At 41.7% G+C, this 14,291-nt stretch overlaps 1 protein-coding gene across 4 annotated transcripts in view; it reads left to right on the forward strand.

Moving 5' to 3' along the window:
• The window catches only part of RAPGEF3 (Rap guanine nucleotide exchange factor 3), a 61,464-nt gene extending 50,057 nt beyond the window's left edge, over positions 1-11,407 (forward strand). For all 4 annotated transcript variants that reach the window (XM_088137925.1, XM_088137924.1, XM_088137923.1 and 1 more), the window contains 12 exons: positions 326-407; positions 688-834; positions 2,983-3,080; positions 3,819-3,944; positions 4,178-4,359; positions 5,050-5,140; positions 7,369-7,419; positions 8,438-8,525; positions 8,860-8,924; positions 9,190-9,244; positions 9,799-9,870; positions 10,702-11,407. In XM_088137925.1, coding sequence (XP_087994051.1) covers positions 326-407; positions 688-834; positions 2,983-3,080; positions 3,819-3,944; positions 4,178-4,359; positions 5,050-5,140; positions 7,369-7,419; positions 8,438-8,525; positions 8,860-8,924; positions 9,190-9,244; positions 9,799-9,870; positions 10,702-10,820 — 1,176 coding nt within the window. In that variant the 3' untranslated portion in view covers positions 10,821-11,407. The remainder of the gene's footprint in view (positions 1-325; positions 408-687; positions 835-2,982; positions 3,081-3,818; positions 3,945-4,177; positions 4,360-5,049; positions 5,141-7,368; positions 7,420-8,437; positions 8,526-8,859; positions 8,925-9,189; positions 9,245-9,798; positions 9,871-10,701) is intronic.
• The last annotated feature ends 2,884 nt before the right edge of the window (positions 11,408-14,291 follow it).

Here is a 14,291-nt window from a genome sequence, read left to right on the forward strand (position 1 = left end):
TTGTGTACCATCATTCTCATTTCCACTATTTTCATCAAACAGCATGTATGTATTTGCTAGCCTTTGATTGAAAACTTAAATTTCTAAGAAACCTGAATTTCCTTCATACATGTAGACAGAGAGAGAGAGATTGGGACAGAAAGAGAGGAGTATCTTTGGACACCAACATTTGCACTGAGTACCTTTAAGGGACTGATGTGAGTGACATGGGAAAGGGACCCTCGCGTTAAATTTTAGCACTAGCGATTGGCATCCACTTCTATTGTGCTGTGATTTCTTGCATGGTAATGCTTTTCTGTCTCTTCTCCTCTGTTTTCATTCCCAGGCCAGGAATGTTGTGAACTGGTTTGCCAGCCAAGAAGAACCTTTTCTGAACAGCAGTTATACCATCCGAATCAAGGACAAAGGTCATCATGATTTCCCTGCTTATGGATCACACTAGTCTGCTTGACATTGATTTTCCATTGTGTAATCAGAACAATTCTCAGTACGCCAGGATACCATGGCCGATATGGGAGCTTGGCTCCAAGAGATGATTGCAAGGTTCTGATTGGCTTGATGGGTTATGTGGTACTTCAACAATATTGAATTTAATCGAGACTTATACAGTGCAAAGCCTGTATTCTATATCAAAGGCACAGCTTCTTTGCTAACATTCCTTCCTTTTCTTTTCATCTTCCTCTATAGTTTCATATGACATATATAGGCCAGACTATTCCTGCCTTACCACACTGTTGCAGGTGAATGCCTCAGTGCAGGAAGTCCTTGCATCATTAGTAGACTGTCAGGACTGGAACAAAGACTGGATCCTAGTCAAGGTCAATTCAGCAGGAGGTGAGTTCACTGTAACCTGGCATGTACTAGCTCTCTGGGAAGATAATGAGGCCATGGTAGGTTTGCAGGAGTTACATGGAGATGCCAATCATGTAAATAGGAGATCCTTCGCCTCAGTGCTACACATGACCCACCCAGCAACAGCCCTTTTCCAAGGATTAGACAAATGTAACTTTTTACAGCTGTTGGCTGCCTGAAAGTTTTCTGACTGTGCTCAGTCCATGCAGGTCTGTCATTGGAAGACAGCATCTTCAAGAATTTACCAGTAGCATGAGACTGCTGAAGGACATTTTCCTACCCTATTGCCCATCTGCTTGCTTTACCTTGAGGCAAAGAGCAGTAGTGATAGCAGTAGCAGCAGCTGGTGTGGTCAGCAGGAGCCGTTGATGGTACTGTTGGAATGAAGCTTCCTCACTCTGGGCCCAGAGGCATTACTGGAGTTTTTAAGTAATGGGTAGGGGTAGCAGTGGCAATGAGTGCACCATTGGAAGACTTGAAGGACCAGGTTGGGGATAGATCATCATGGAGAAAATGTATATGTGTGGGCACTAAGAGTCGACAATGACTTGATGGCACATAAATCAAGTCAGAGGTAGCAATATTGAGAGATGGATGCTCCTGCCCCCCCCCCCCCGAGATAGTAGGTGGCTACGAACCTTGTTCAGGAGCTACTGAGGGTCTCACCCAAATTGGTGTTAGTCATAAATACATTTCAGTAGTGTCAAAACCTTTGTAGAAAGAGTTGCTGCAGGATTAAAGCTGAAATGTTTGGGGCAGGGAAGATAGATCATGCTGGTTAGCTAGTTCCCGTGAAATCATCCTGAAGCCTCCCTTTCCACATTTCTAGCAAAGTTTTATAATCTGAGAGAGATATTTCTTTGATATTTAAAATATTATCAGGAAGGAAGGCAGCGCTTGAATATAAATTATGGAACAATGTACATGTGGCACTTGTTCAAAGAGAAAATGGTGGGAATCTCACCTGAAGCATTGGGAGAAGAACAGGACTGTTAGTAGAGCATTAGTAGAGCATCTGATTCACTGGGACACACTTCTAATTTTCAAGTACTTTAAATTCTGTATCAGTCTAGTCACTGTGTGCATCTGATGAAGTGAGTTAAAAGTTTCTGTCTTTTAATAAAACTTGTTAGTCTGAAAAGGTGCTCCCAGACCCCTGATTTTTCCACCATAGCCTAACATGGATCTCCTCCTACAATGAGCTAGGAGAAGAGTAAGTTTACCTACCACTGTTACTGTGTGGTTTGTAATTTGTTTATCCATAACATTCATCTATCAAGTTGAATGTTGGGTCAGCTGTTGTTTGTTTCTGTTCTCTGATGCTTCAGATGGTCTGGCTTCCTTCAAAAAACAACAAAAATGCCACATGTAGGTTTATCTGCATCTATCAGATAAGGACAAACTGCTCCTCTTGAAGATCTCCTGTGTTGTCTGCCATGGGGGCCCAGGCTGGCTTTTCCTGACCCCTCCTTCAGCCCCCTCTCTTCACACTTCCTCAATTTCCATGTTTGTGCTGGGAAGGGCATGACTCCCTTCTCCTCCCCAGCACAACCTGGCTCCTGACAGTCTGCCAAACAGCTGTTAGTCAAGCTGTGGAGCAAGAAGTCTAAATGGGGAAAGCAGCCCACAGAGAGAAGTTTCTCCTCTTCTATTTAAATGGTATTCTACTCCTCCTAGGAGGGGAAGGGCAAACCAAATCAAATTTAACCCTTTTATCCATGCATCTTATATTGGGGATGGGAAGGAAGCGGTAATGTGGAGGTACCCTAATGTGTGTGCACAGATGTTGACCTCCTTCATTCTTACATGCAGCCCTTGAAGGCTCAGTGAAAATCTACCACTTGGATTTGTTTTTAAATTCCAATAGATGTCATGTATGGCCAGCTATTACTTGATTCTGGCGGAGAAAAAAATGTATTAGCATGAATGTGAAATGGGCCTCTTGGAGGCAGAAAGGAGAGGTGGCAATAAGGTGTGCTGTCCTAAGTTGCAGTTCTCTAGCAGGGTTGTGGAAAGCAAAGAGACTTGACATACAGCTAATATTGATGCTTTGCCATATGCTGCCTCCTTGTGGCCTGTTGAGAGAAAATTGTATTTCTCAACCTGCTTTCTAAAATTTGATTCTGGCAGATAAAGTTGTATTGCCCATGGAAGCTTTTGGTGTGTTTACATCCCTGGGGTTGAACGAGAGACTTTTTGCTGCCAGTGTTCAAGAGCTTCACAACGTGGTGAGTGTTCCTTGTAGATACGTGCAGGGGCAATTTCTCAGGTCTCTTCCTATTTAATACCCTATCCTATTTACTGTTAACCGCCACCCTCTCAGCACAGTTATCAAAGATGTGAACCCTGGCATATAGAAAATATTTGGCAGAAATTTTACAACCATAGGAAGTGGTTTTTTTTCAATATAAAAGTTGTGCTGAACTGAAGGGATGTAGTCCCTGAGCTGTGTGAGATTAGAGGTAGTCTGTGGAGTTGGAGAAGAAAAATCTATACCAAAAACAGGAAGGGAGTATCCCAAATCAGACTCAGAATTAACTATTGGAAAAAATCATTCTCCAAGAAGCAGCAGACCTATATCTGTATCCCTTTCACTTTGAAGCCAAGATACTGATAAAAGATTTTATATTTCCAGATTGAAGTTGTTTAATGATTCTGGTCTTCTGCGTAAGGTTTTGGGACTACAGATTTGTGAAAGGAGGATAGCATTTTCTTTAACCGAAGATGTTCAGTCCTGTTTACTAAATGCCAAACGGACATCAGAAGCTCCTAAAAGGGACTGCAGGATAGTTCAGGCTTGTAGTACAGATGTGTACACTGGGTGTGGTAGGATTCATACATCTTCATTCCTAGTGTTGCTGAGCTTAGAGTTCAAACATTAATTAAGGTTCCATTCTAGGACCTAATAGGCATGGGGCATCTGTACGTAGCAAAAATGGCATCATTTTCTCCTTCCATTTGCAAAGGCTCCTCACCCTGAACAGCTTGGACCTAGTATGGGTTCCTGGGAAAGTTTGGATTTCATGAGTTCAAAGGATCTGGCTAATCAGTTCACCGAGCACGACTGGAACCTCTTCAAAAGCATCCATCAGGTAAGGAGGTTGTGTCGACACTTTGTTTGCTTACAAGGATGGGTGCTCCCAATCTTGCCGTGAGTTATTCAACCATCCTTGTTGGCACTGAGCTGAGATTTCTGACAATTGCTTTGTGCATCTAAAATCAAGACAAGCAGAGATTTTAGACTGTTAGCATGGGGATTGAGGCAAGGCTTTGTGTCTGAGACTGGAGCTCCATGGAGATTCCTTGACTGTGCTGCTTTTTTAAGGTGGAGTTGATTTACTACGTTGTTGGGCCACAGAAGTTTCCCAGTGCAACCACCGCTAATGTGGAACGTTTCCTGCGTCGTTTCAATGAGCTGCAGTTCTGGGTTACCACTGAACTCTGCCTTTGTCCTGATGTTATCAAGCGAGCCCAGCTGCTCCGCAAATTCATCAAGCTGGCTGCACAGTAAGAATCTAGTAGCTATGACAGTATTTGGCCAGAAGTGGGTGGATTGCAGGCTTACAAGATCTGTTCCCTTTTTATGAACGCCTTGAGGTCCATCAGACAAGTCAAAAACAATGAAGCAACAGGAGACTTTTTGTATCAGCCCAAAATTTGTTCTCCTCCCCAGAAAATAGTTTATATTCCTTTAACAGAAAATTCCATTTTTGGTTTCCTCCTCACCTTTCCTATTTTCAGCATTCTGATTCAAAGCAATATAGTTCAGGAACCTAGCCAGCATGACCAGTGGCAGGGGAGATGTCATCCATAAACACCAAGTTGTCTTTCCCTGGTTTGTGCTATTGCTGTTGTTAAACATTAGGATGATTCTCCCCCTTAAAGCATCAAATCCTCTTCCTGTAGATCCTGATTTACTTTTTGGAGACCCCTGAAAGTGAACCAGACAGTTCTTTCCATGGGAGAGATCTTGATGCTCTAGGACAGTGTTTCTCAACCTTGGGAACTTTAAGACATGTGGACTTCAACTCCCAGAACTCCCCAGCCAACCATCTTAAAGTTCCCAAGGTTGAGAAACACTGCTCTAGGAACTGAGCTTCTCCTGTTTTTCCCTTTGGAAACGTTTGCAATTTATAATCAACTTTGTCTGGGATTTCCCTCCTGGTCTGAATGGTGTTTGTATTTTTCTGGTTTCAGCCTAAAAGACCAAAAGAACCTGAATTCCTTCTTTGCAGTGATGTTTGGCCTGAGTCACTCTGCCATCAGCCGCCTTTCGAGGACCTGGGAGGTACATTTCTGCTCTCCAGAGAAGGGGAAACAGTTGAATCAACAATATTTGGTCTGAAACTATTTACCTACATCACATCAAACTGTGTTCAGAAGAGCATTTTGTTGTATCTTCCAACTTCATCTTTATATACCATTTTAAAAGGCTCTTCCCAGACCTTTTAGCATTTTATGGGGACCTGGAAGGAGTGCAAAACAGCAATCATAGTCTGACTGGGTGCATGTATGGGATGTGAGCATGATCTGTCACCCCATTGATTGCCTGGGTTGATTCAGCTGATCTGGCTGGTTAGGTGGGTGGGTGTCTTCTTCCTCTCTCACTGCTCCATGTGTGTCGCTCTGGAAGCTACACTTGGTTCCCAGGTAGAAGGAGCGTACTGATCTTCAGTCAAGGGCATGTGCATATGTGTAGCCATAAGACTGAGTTTGGGATAAAAGAGGCAGACCTGAAGGGTACTATTGTAGTGTACAAGATGTTCTGGGAGGTTCATTAATAGGTCTTAACAGTCAGTTACTGGTAAAAAGTACAGGATAATAATGAAATGAGAGCAATCAGCGAAGGACTGTGTTTTCCAGTATCTCAAATGGGTAAGGAATGCACAGAAAGGAGAGTCTTGGCCTTTCTCCATTGAAATTTACAAGAAGTTGGATTCTTTAGAAACTGGGAGGAGGATAATAAGTCATAGAATTCAAAACAGGAAAACATCTACTTATTAGAGTTTCATATTAGATGCAATGAATCAACCCAAGTTGACATCATAAACTAATGGATAAATCAAGTATTTCTACATGCTTTTAAACTGTGGCTTACCACATCCTGGAATATGTTCGATTTGTGGCCAAGAGAGAGAGGTGGTGGTCAAAAAGTGTGGAGGGATTGCAGTGTTGCAACTGTATGACTTATCAGTCCCAAGCTGAAATAAATTTGGCTCAAAATGGGCCCAAATGACCATTTTAAGGGGATTTGGAAAGTGGATCACTCTGAACTGAGTTGTTGAAGAAATCCACCATCCCCACGTGCAGTTTTTATTGCAGTAAGGAGGGTGGTAACTTTTGGAGTACTATGGCATCTGTTATTCTTGATTCAGAAATTGTGTGAAACAGTATTTATTTGGGAAAGATATCTGTTTGTGGGAAAGTTGATACAGAAGAACATACTTTGGAATAATTGCATATAAAAAGTGTTAAGCAGAGGAAGCTGCCAAAACAAATGGAGATTTTCATTTTTTAAAAAAGAATTTGCAGAAAAATTGACAGAACAGAACATCAAGTGGATATGCGCAAATACCGAAACACTGGGAATTTATATAACCGCCTAACTTACATTGCAAACCTGGGTGGTTTATACCCCTCCCCCAACCAAATAAAAAACAATCCAGATGCAAAAGCAAACAATCATGAATAGGTGACCTGGCTCACATTCATACCCCTCTTGCTATAGGAACTCCATTAATCCAGGCCTCAATGCCCAGAGAAATAGCCAGGTTTTGAACTATTGACTGAATGGACCTTGTATCAGCCTTAAGGAGAATTAAGTCTGCTGCTCATTTTTGTGGTTCATTTCTACGATTTGGTTTATGTTGCATTTTTTATGTTTTTCAGCACACAGTATTGTTAGTCATTAATGGATCACATAGGCACTAAAAGGATTATTTGCATGTTCTGCCACAATACAGATGTTCAGTTTGAGAAACAGTGCAGATTTCTTCCATAGCTTGTTGAGCACAAATTGGTGAGGTATTCTTCTGGCAGCTAGGGCTCATAGACAACTCACATCCTTTTAGTTCAAAGGAAAAAATGACTCAGCTTGAGAAATATCTGTTCTTGGGAAAGTGTATACAGAACTCAGTCATCTCCTTTCTTGATAGGATGTAATTTATGCCCAATAAGCAAGGCATAAGTCTTGGTCAATTTAGGCTGACCTCATTCATTCATTCATTCATTCATTCATTCATTCATTCATTCATTCATTCATATATCAAATTACCCAGGATCTTCCTTTTTACTAGCTTTTCTTGATGATTTACGTAACAGGAGAACTGCTGACAAAGTTTTATGTTATTTTACATATATATGAAAATTCTACCTGTGGGTTTAATGTGTCAACACTCTTTCACATGTGCAAAATCTTACTTGAACAAATATAAGATGAATGAATTCCCCAACTTTCTGCACTAATTTATTGGCCATTTCTGACAAGTCTCCCTCTGATTTTTCTTCATATCCCAGAAGCTTCCACACAAGACAAGAAAGCTGTATGGCACTATGGAACGAATGTTGGTGAGTGGAGAGATGGTCCTATTTGCCTTTGGGAGTGTTAGTTTCTTTCTTCTCTCATTTTACATAGTATCCCCCCTCTACTTCCCATTTTACATTATACCTTTAGAGGTCCTTCCCACAATGGCATGAGCTCAGATATTTGTGTGGTCAAATTTAGATCTCTCCCTGTTGGATTCAATCAGAACTCAATTTCTTTGGCTCTTAATCTCAAAAACTTCAAATGTGCTGAGGAATTCTCTCCATTACTGTAGTAGATGAATGGAAATCTGTTTCTGGTCCTCTGAAGATATGAATAGGTGGATGTCATGGAAGAAGATCCATTATGTATGGAAGAGCTCAGCAAACATTTCTGGAGATTAGGTGCCACTGTGCAGTCTTGCATTAGGACCTCAATATCCCCTCCTCACTATTATATATTGCCCAAAATCTCATGACGTTGCCAAAACATTATGAGACTTAACGCTTACATTCCAAATTGCATTTGATCTCCATTTAAATTATGCAAGATTTTGGCACTGTAGTGTGAGGTTTCCTGTGAGATAGTGATCTCATGAGACTTAGCTATTTTTAAATTTTTTCAGATTATATAATTTTGGGTTTCCACAGGCATAGAAGCTAAGAGTGGACAGCTTGAGGCTTTACTTCCCCTTTTTGCAGCCCTTGGATCCACCTCTAATCATGGTTACTGAAATCTGATAACCCAGTTTTCTATAGTATTGTATCATCTGAAGTCTGGGAATGGATGAAAATGCCATAAAATCAGCCCTAGAACAGATGAATCGGTTAAAAACAAAACTGACCAACTTCTCCCAAAGCCCAGCTCTGTTCACATTTTGTAGCTTTCAGTTCCACCCCCAAATGTTAAATATGGTCATTGGCCCCCAACTCCTACTAATTCTTCATCCTCTACAGTCCAGATAAAGCCACATAATTGAATAATGCTTTGGAGGGGTCAATTGTCTGCCTAAAGCATGTTTGACTGCAAACATCCCATCTGATTTATCCTCTTTCTTTCCAGGATCCTTCTTGGAATCACCGTGTTTATAGACTGGCTGTGGTTAAACTGTCTCCACCCATGATCCCTTTTATGCCCCTCCTTCTTAAAGGTATAATAGCATGAATTCCTATTTAATGTGCACAGATGCAGTTTTAAGTAACTGAGAAATAAAGCCTAAAAATAATCATAATTGGTCCAGAGGTTCTAAAATGTGAAATGTAACGAAACTACGTAGAAACCAAAAGAAGCCGATGGCAAATTAATTCTGCATTTTTGCCCAGAAAACATGTTCTTATCTAAGAAGTTATCAGAAGTGAAGCTCAAGGAACACTTATTCAAAATTGTATTCAAAAGATTTTAAGCCTGTCCTAGAATTACAAAGGGTATCTCATCTCCATTTCTTTTTTGTAATGAATGATGAGAGTCTTGCATTTGCTTTGCAGATATGACCTTCATTCACGAGGGCAACCGTACCTTGGTGGAGAACCTTGTCAACTTTGAGAAGCTGGTGAGTAGAGAGATGGGACAGGGAAAATTGGAGTAGACTTCCCATAGTGATATTCTGTGAGTGAAATAGGTGATACCTTTTTGGAGAATGTTATTCACCAGCTGGAGAAAATACTCTGGCGTTCTGAGATTTTGACTGCAGGTCAGGGCACCTTGAGCATGCATGCTGGGTTTCAAGGCTTTTCAGTCTACAAATAGCTTGATTAGAGAAAACAGAGGGGGAACAAGTGAATAATCTAACACAAGCCCATATCTGTCCTGTACAGCGCATGATGGCCAAAGCTGTTCGCCTTGTGCATCACTGCCGGAGTCATCCCAACCGTGAGTCTAGAAGGGTGCTGGGTATGGGGGAATTGCTGTCAGTGAGGATCAAAGGAAGCAAGATCTACACGTTGCATTCTAGAATGGTGGCCGCACAAATAGAGTTGCCTGATGAAATAGAATGATTGTCTCTTCCAGAACAACGACCCCCCCCCTTCATTTTACAAATCAGTTTTCAACAAGAACAACAAAAAAATAATTCGTAACGTCAATGTTTGGTCTATGTTTAATAAAGATTAAAATTTTAGCTCAGCCCATTCCTAAGAAAGTCATACATTTAAAAAGGGAAGATTTACAGGTGATCTGAGTCAGAAGAGTAAGAGGGATGCATCAAGGGAGAAATATGTATCCTGACTAGAAGCTTTATAAGGATTCTTGCATTACAATAATAGATGGGCATTTCTTTTAGAGCTGGAATGTGTGGCAACATAGAAAAATGTCTTTGCGGGTGACAAAAAGCAGAGATTGGCAGCAGCTGGCTAGAAAATAACACATTCCTCATCTGCAAGCCTCTGACTTCCCATTTTTACTTCTCCTCTTCTCCCTTTCTTCAGTTCCCCTCTCTCCTTTGCGAAGTCGCCCCCAGCACCTCATGGAAGAAGCTCGGGCAATGCGCACCTCAACCTGTAAGCAAGCAAAGTGGGGAAGGGGTCTTCTACACATTGTTTCATGCTAAACGTGGTGTGAGAATAGACATTGTTTCCTTGGAGTTGTCAAATCATTGCATGCCAGTCTTTTTCTATTGTTCTTCCCAAAAATTTCTGTTGGCATTCCCACCCCCGCAAATGTATCAACAGCTGTTTCATAAGGACTGTGTACTAATGGAAGTTTTCATGGAAACTCCTTGGAAATGACTATAATTCAGTGATGAAATTCTGACTCAATATACAACCCTGGATTCAACCCCTGGTATCTATATGTCTGGGTTGGAGGTGGGCGAACCTCCTAAATCTCGAAGAGCCACTGCTATTTAAGCTCAACCAGGGATAAGCAACCTGTTGTCCTTGGGCCACATAAATCCCCCCCACCCCAGCCACAAGGCTCTTCTGCCAAAAATGGATGACCACCTTTCAGTAGCATATGTGTTTGTTGGGGGAGGGAGTATTGGAGAGTATTGGAGTAAAATACTGTAGGTCTGTTGAGCTTAATGAACATTAGGGAGCTTAATGGGGCTTAATGCACCAGTTTGCTCTAAAATATTCCTTTGACTGCCACCCCTATCCCCCAGAAGGCCAATCAAGTTGGTCTCAGTTCTTTGGGAGACCTTATTATACCAGTGGCCACATCTGCATCAGAAGCCAAAAAAGAGAAGTTTCTGCCCATTTAATTACTTCTTGCTCAACATAGCTAGGAGACTCTGCCAAATGATCCCCTATTTAGTTGTCTTCTGTTATTTCTGCATCTTTCAGACGGTTGTGGATGATAGCTTTCTTTAACCCTGGTTGGTTTCCTTTCAGGCTCAGAACAGTCCCTCAGTACTCGAAGCCCAGCTGCAACCTGGGCCTATATCCAGCACCTGAGAGTGATTGACAGACAGAAGGAACTTCTGCGACTCTCGCGAGACCTCGAATCCTGATGCTGGAAGATGACCAAGCAAGGACACAAAGCATGCCAGGGACTGTTTGGGAAGGCACCTTTTTGTGGGTTAGGCCAACCACCCTCACAGTTGGCCAGAGGAGGATCCCAGGCAGATGGGAAAGTTCTTGATGACCCCATTTGATCTCTGTCCTGATGCTGGAAAAGTAGGTGTCAACTCTGCAGAGCCTGAGGAAGGATGCGTGTCCTACCACCTTCGATGGTTTTACAGGCTGCAAAATTTCTGGCGTGAAAAAAGGCTGCTTTATGGGACACTTTGAACTGTCTTACGGAGAAAGAAGCAAAAGCTCCTATTTATCAGTTACCAGTGTTCAACAGAAATGTGGTTTTTTAAAAAAAGAAAAATGGGAAGATTTGCTTTGATGTGTCTGACAGATTGTTATTTTCTGACTAGGAGTTCCCTCTCTTCATCCTTTTCCTTGCTGCTAAATACTGCCAGGTTTAAATAAGATTCTTTAAAACATTTGAATGGAGGCATTTCCTTCCCTCCAGTTGAATTGATTGAACTAAACAGAACATATTGATGTATTTATTTATTCATTAAATTTATATCCTGCCTTCCTCCTAGAGCTCAGAGTACACAGCGTTTCCCACTCCAGGTTTTTCTTTACAGCAATAGTCCTGTGAGGTACGCTGGACTAGGAGATAGTGGCTGGCCTATCAGCTTCTATGGCATATGATGGACCCAGAGCTGGGTCTTTCCAGTCCTAGTTTAGCACCTTCACTACACTGAGACATCACATCTCTTTTGTGTATGATGTGAGTAGGCAACCTGCTAGAAATGGGATGCATTACAGGGTTGAGGAAGATATTGGAATGCTTCGTAGAGTTCATACAAGCTGCTATTCGTGTCAATAGCAGTGTTGCCCATAAGAATTTGTGGACTTGCAAGCAGTTTCCATCGCAGCAACAGATAGGTGTGCAGGAATGACCTGATTCAAGCATTCCTGTTTCTGCCCTCCTTATATTGCCATGGAGGCAAGAGCAGGGCTGACTTAAGAGGGATGTAATATATGGAGCTGCACCCCCCCCCGCCCCCAAATGGGGAGCCTCTAAGCAAATGGCAGGCTCAACTAGATTAGAGGTGAGTGAGGGTACAAAAATAAATTATGGCTGCCTGCTTCTGTTTCTCCACCCCCAAGTGAGTCCCTCAGTTTGCCAGAGGCTGACAGGGTCTTGGGTAGGCAGGTCCACCCCTAGGCTAATCTAACTTTCTGTCCATCAATGAGCTAAAGGAGTTTTCAGGTGGGGGCAGTCTACCCCTTTACGAATGCAACTGTGTACACGGAAGGGACTTTCAGGGGACCAGATCTTCTCATAGGTTCATACAACTTTGGATTAGCCAGCATGTAGACCAAGTTGAGTGGGCAACTCGACCCATTAGCTAATATAGTTCACTGTTAGCCAATTGGTATATTAGAGAGGATTTTTTGGAAGCAGGTGGTGGCAGTGGCAAGCTGGGGGTGGCAGTGGCAAGCCAGAGGCTAAAACAGCTCCATGTGAGCCAATGGACAGACTGGGCCAGCAGGATCATTCTCCCAACAAGAATTTTATTGCATGGTGACTTTTGTATACAGTATGTTTTCTAGATTATTTTTTTTATTCTGATTTTGTAGGCATTCCATTTTGAATATATAATTTTAACATCTCAGTTTGTAAGAATCTATCTGCAGTGCTAATCTAGGGCTGGGGGCAGGGCTGGAGTTTCTAACCTCCTGTTGGATTGGGCCTGCCCTTCGACCAGCTATAGGCAAGAAGAAATAGTTTAGGTCAGGTTCCTCCTAATCTTCTATATTTTAATTTAAATCCTTTTCCAAAAATGTATAGAGATACTCAAAGATTAGTGTGAGTACTGTTCCAGCAGTAATTGCTTTGTTTTCAATTTCAGTAGGAAATTCAAGCTGAATTTGCAAGTCCTTAACTAATATGACAACCAAAATACAGGTGTGCTTCAATTTATTTCTCATTCTCTGTATTTTGTAATGCAATTCTCCAACCAAAAAGTGCATAGAGAAATGTGCACGTTAGAGAGATAGACGTACATGATTTGCAAAAAGGGTATCTTAGAGAAAACAGCATGATAAAAATGTGTACATTAAGGGAAATAACCACACATATAAACAAAAAGGAAATGGGGTTTACTTTCTTATCCCAGAAAGTGTGTGTCCATTGCTTCCTGACCAATTATCTCCAAAGCTAATTTCTGTACAGGACCACTTAATTCGGTGCTTCCAAATAAAGGTAGTGTAGCCCTAACCGTTGGGCAGCTGGTCAACTTTATAATGACATGCTCTTCATTTCACAGGGCCCTCAAAAGAATGTTGAGATATATACCAAAGGTAGACCTAGTTGATTCCTCCACAGTCCTTTTGTGATACTCTCATTTTGATCCACAGCTGCTTATTTACTCAATTTCCCTACATGTTTTGTGGTTGGATCAGCTTAAAGTAGTTGAGGTTCAGTTCACTTCAATTAGAGCAGTCAAGGTTCAGTTTGAGCTTAAAAGCCATCTATTAGGAAAAGATGTTCTGTTTCTATTGATGAATGAGATGCTTCACAAGTTCATTGTCCAGATTAGGAAGGTAACACAACTGTTGCAGACCATTAATTTTTTTTTGGAGGGGGAAGAAGTATGGATTTCCCTTGGTTCTGACATGGAAACAACTTGTTAATAGAAGCTTCCTTGGATAGCTTGTCTGCCATCCGAGTGCTCTCATGCACCATTGGTGGATCTAGATTCATTTTACAATTTACATATTACATCTGCACTATGAAAACTCTGGCAATTAAAGTAGGAACAGATGCTCCTCTTTAGTGATTCACTGTTGGCAGTTTCATAGAAGAAAGATGTGATTACTTCCATTCTTCAGCACAATTATAAGTTCACAAATGAGATCAATGAATTAAGACTTCCAGCAAAACAGCCAACGTTTCTGTTGGAAATGGTCTGTATTTATTAGATGCTGAGTTGGGCTAATCTGCATCTAAGAAATCCCTGTGGTACCATGGCTAGATTCCATAGCTGAATTTCAGCCCCTCTTATTTCTGATCCAAGCCATCAGCTATTAAGTTTTTGCTTCAAAGTGATTCAGGAGGTCAGCTTTAGAACGCAGAGTCAAGCACAGTGTGTCTTTAAAGCAGTCACATCTTTTTTCAGGCTTCCTGCTTTAAAGAAGCAGTGTGTGTTTGGGTGTATCTACATGCAGGGGGAATTAGCCTTTGCAGTATCACAGCATTCTATTTTTCTTCTAAAATGGGGTCTTTCCTGTGATCGTGCTATTCCTATAGGAGCTATTGGCTGGCAGTTCCAAATGGCCCTGTCATGGCATTAGTCCCAGGGCATCCAGGGAGAGAATGGCTGCCAGTGTAGGTCTGAAAGGGGAAGGCTTCTGAAGCTCAAGAAGACATCAGAGAAAAGATCTTGCTCATTTCTCGTCTGAGGAATATGTAG

This window comes from Python bivittatus, unplaced genomic scaffold, assembly GCF_059951505.1.
Source record: "Python bivittatus isolate LINGU-HERP-01145 unplaced genomic scaffold, Pbiv_v1 ctg000220_np1212, whole genome shotgun sequence".
NCBI classification, from domain to species: domain Eukaryota; kingdom Metazoa; phylum Chordata; class Lepidosauria; order Squamata; family Pythonidae; genus Python; species Python bivittatus.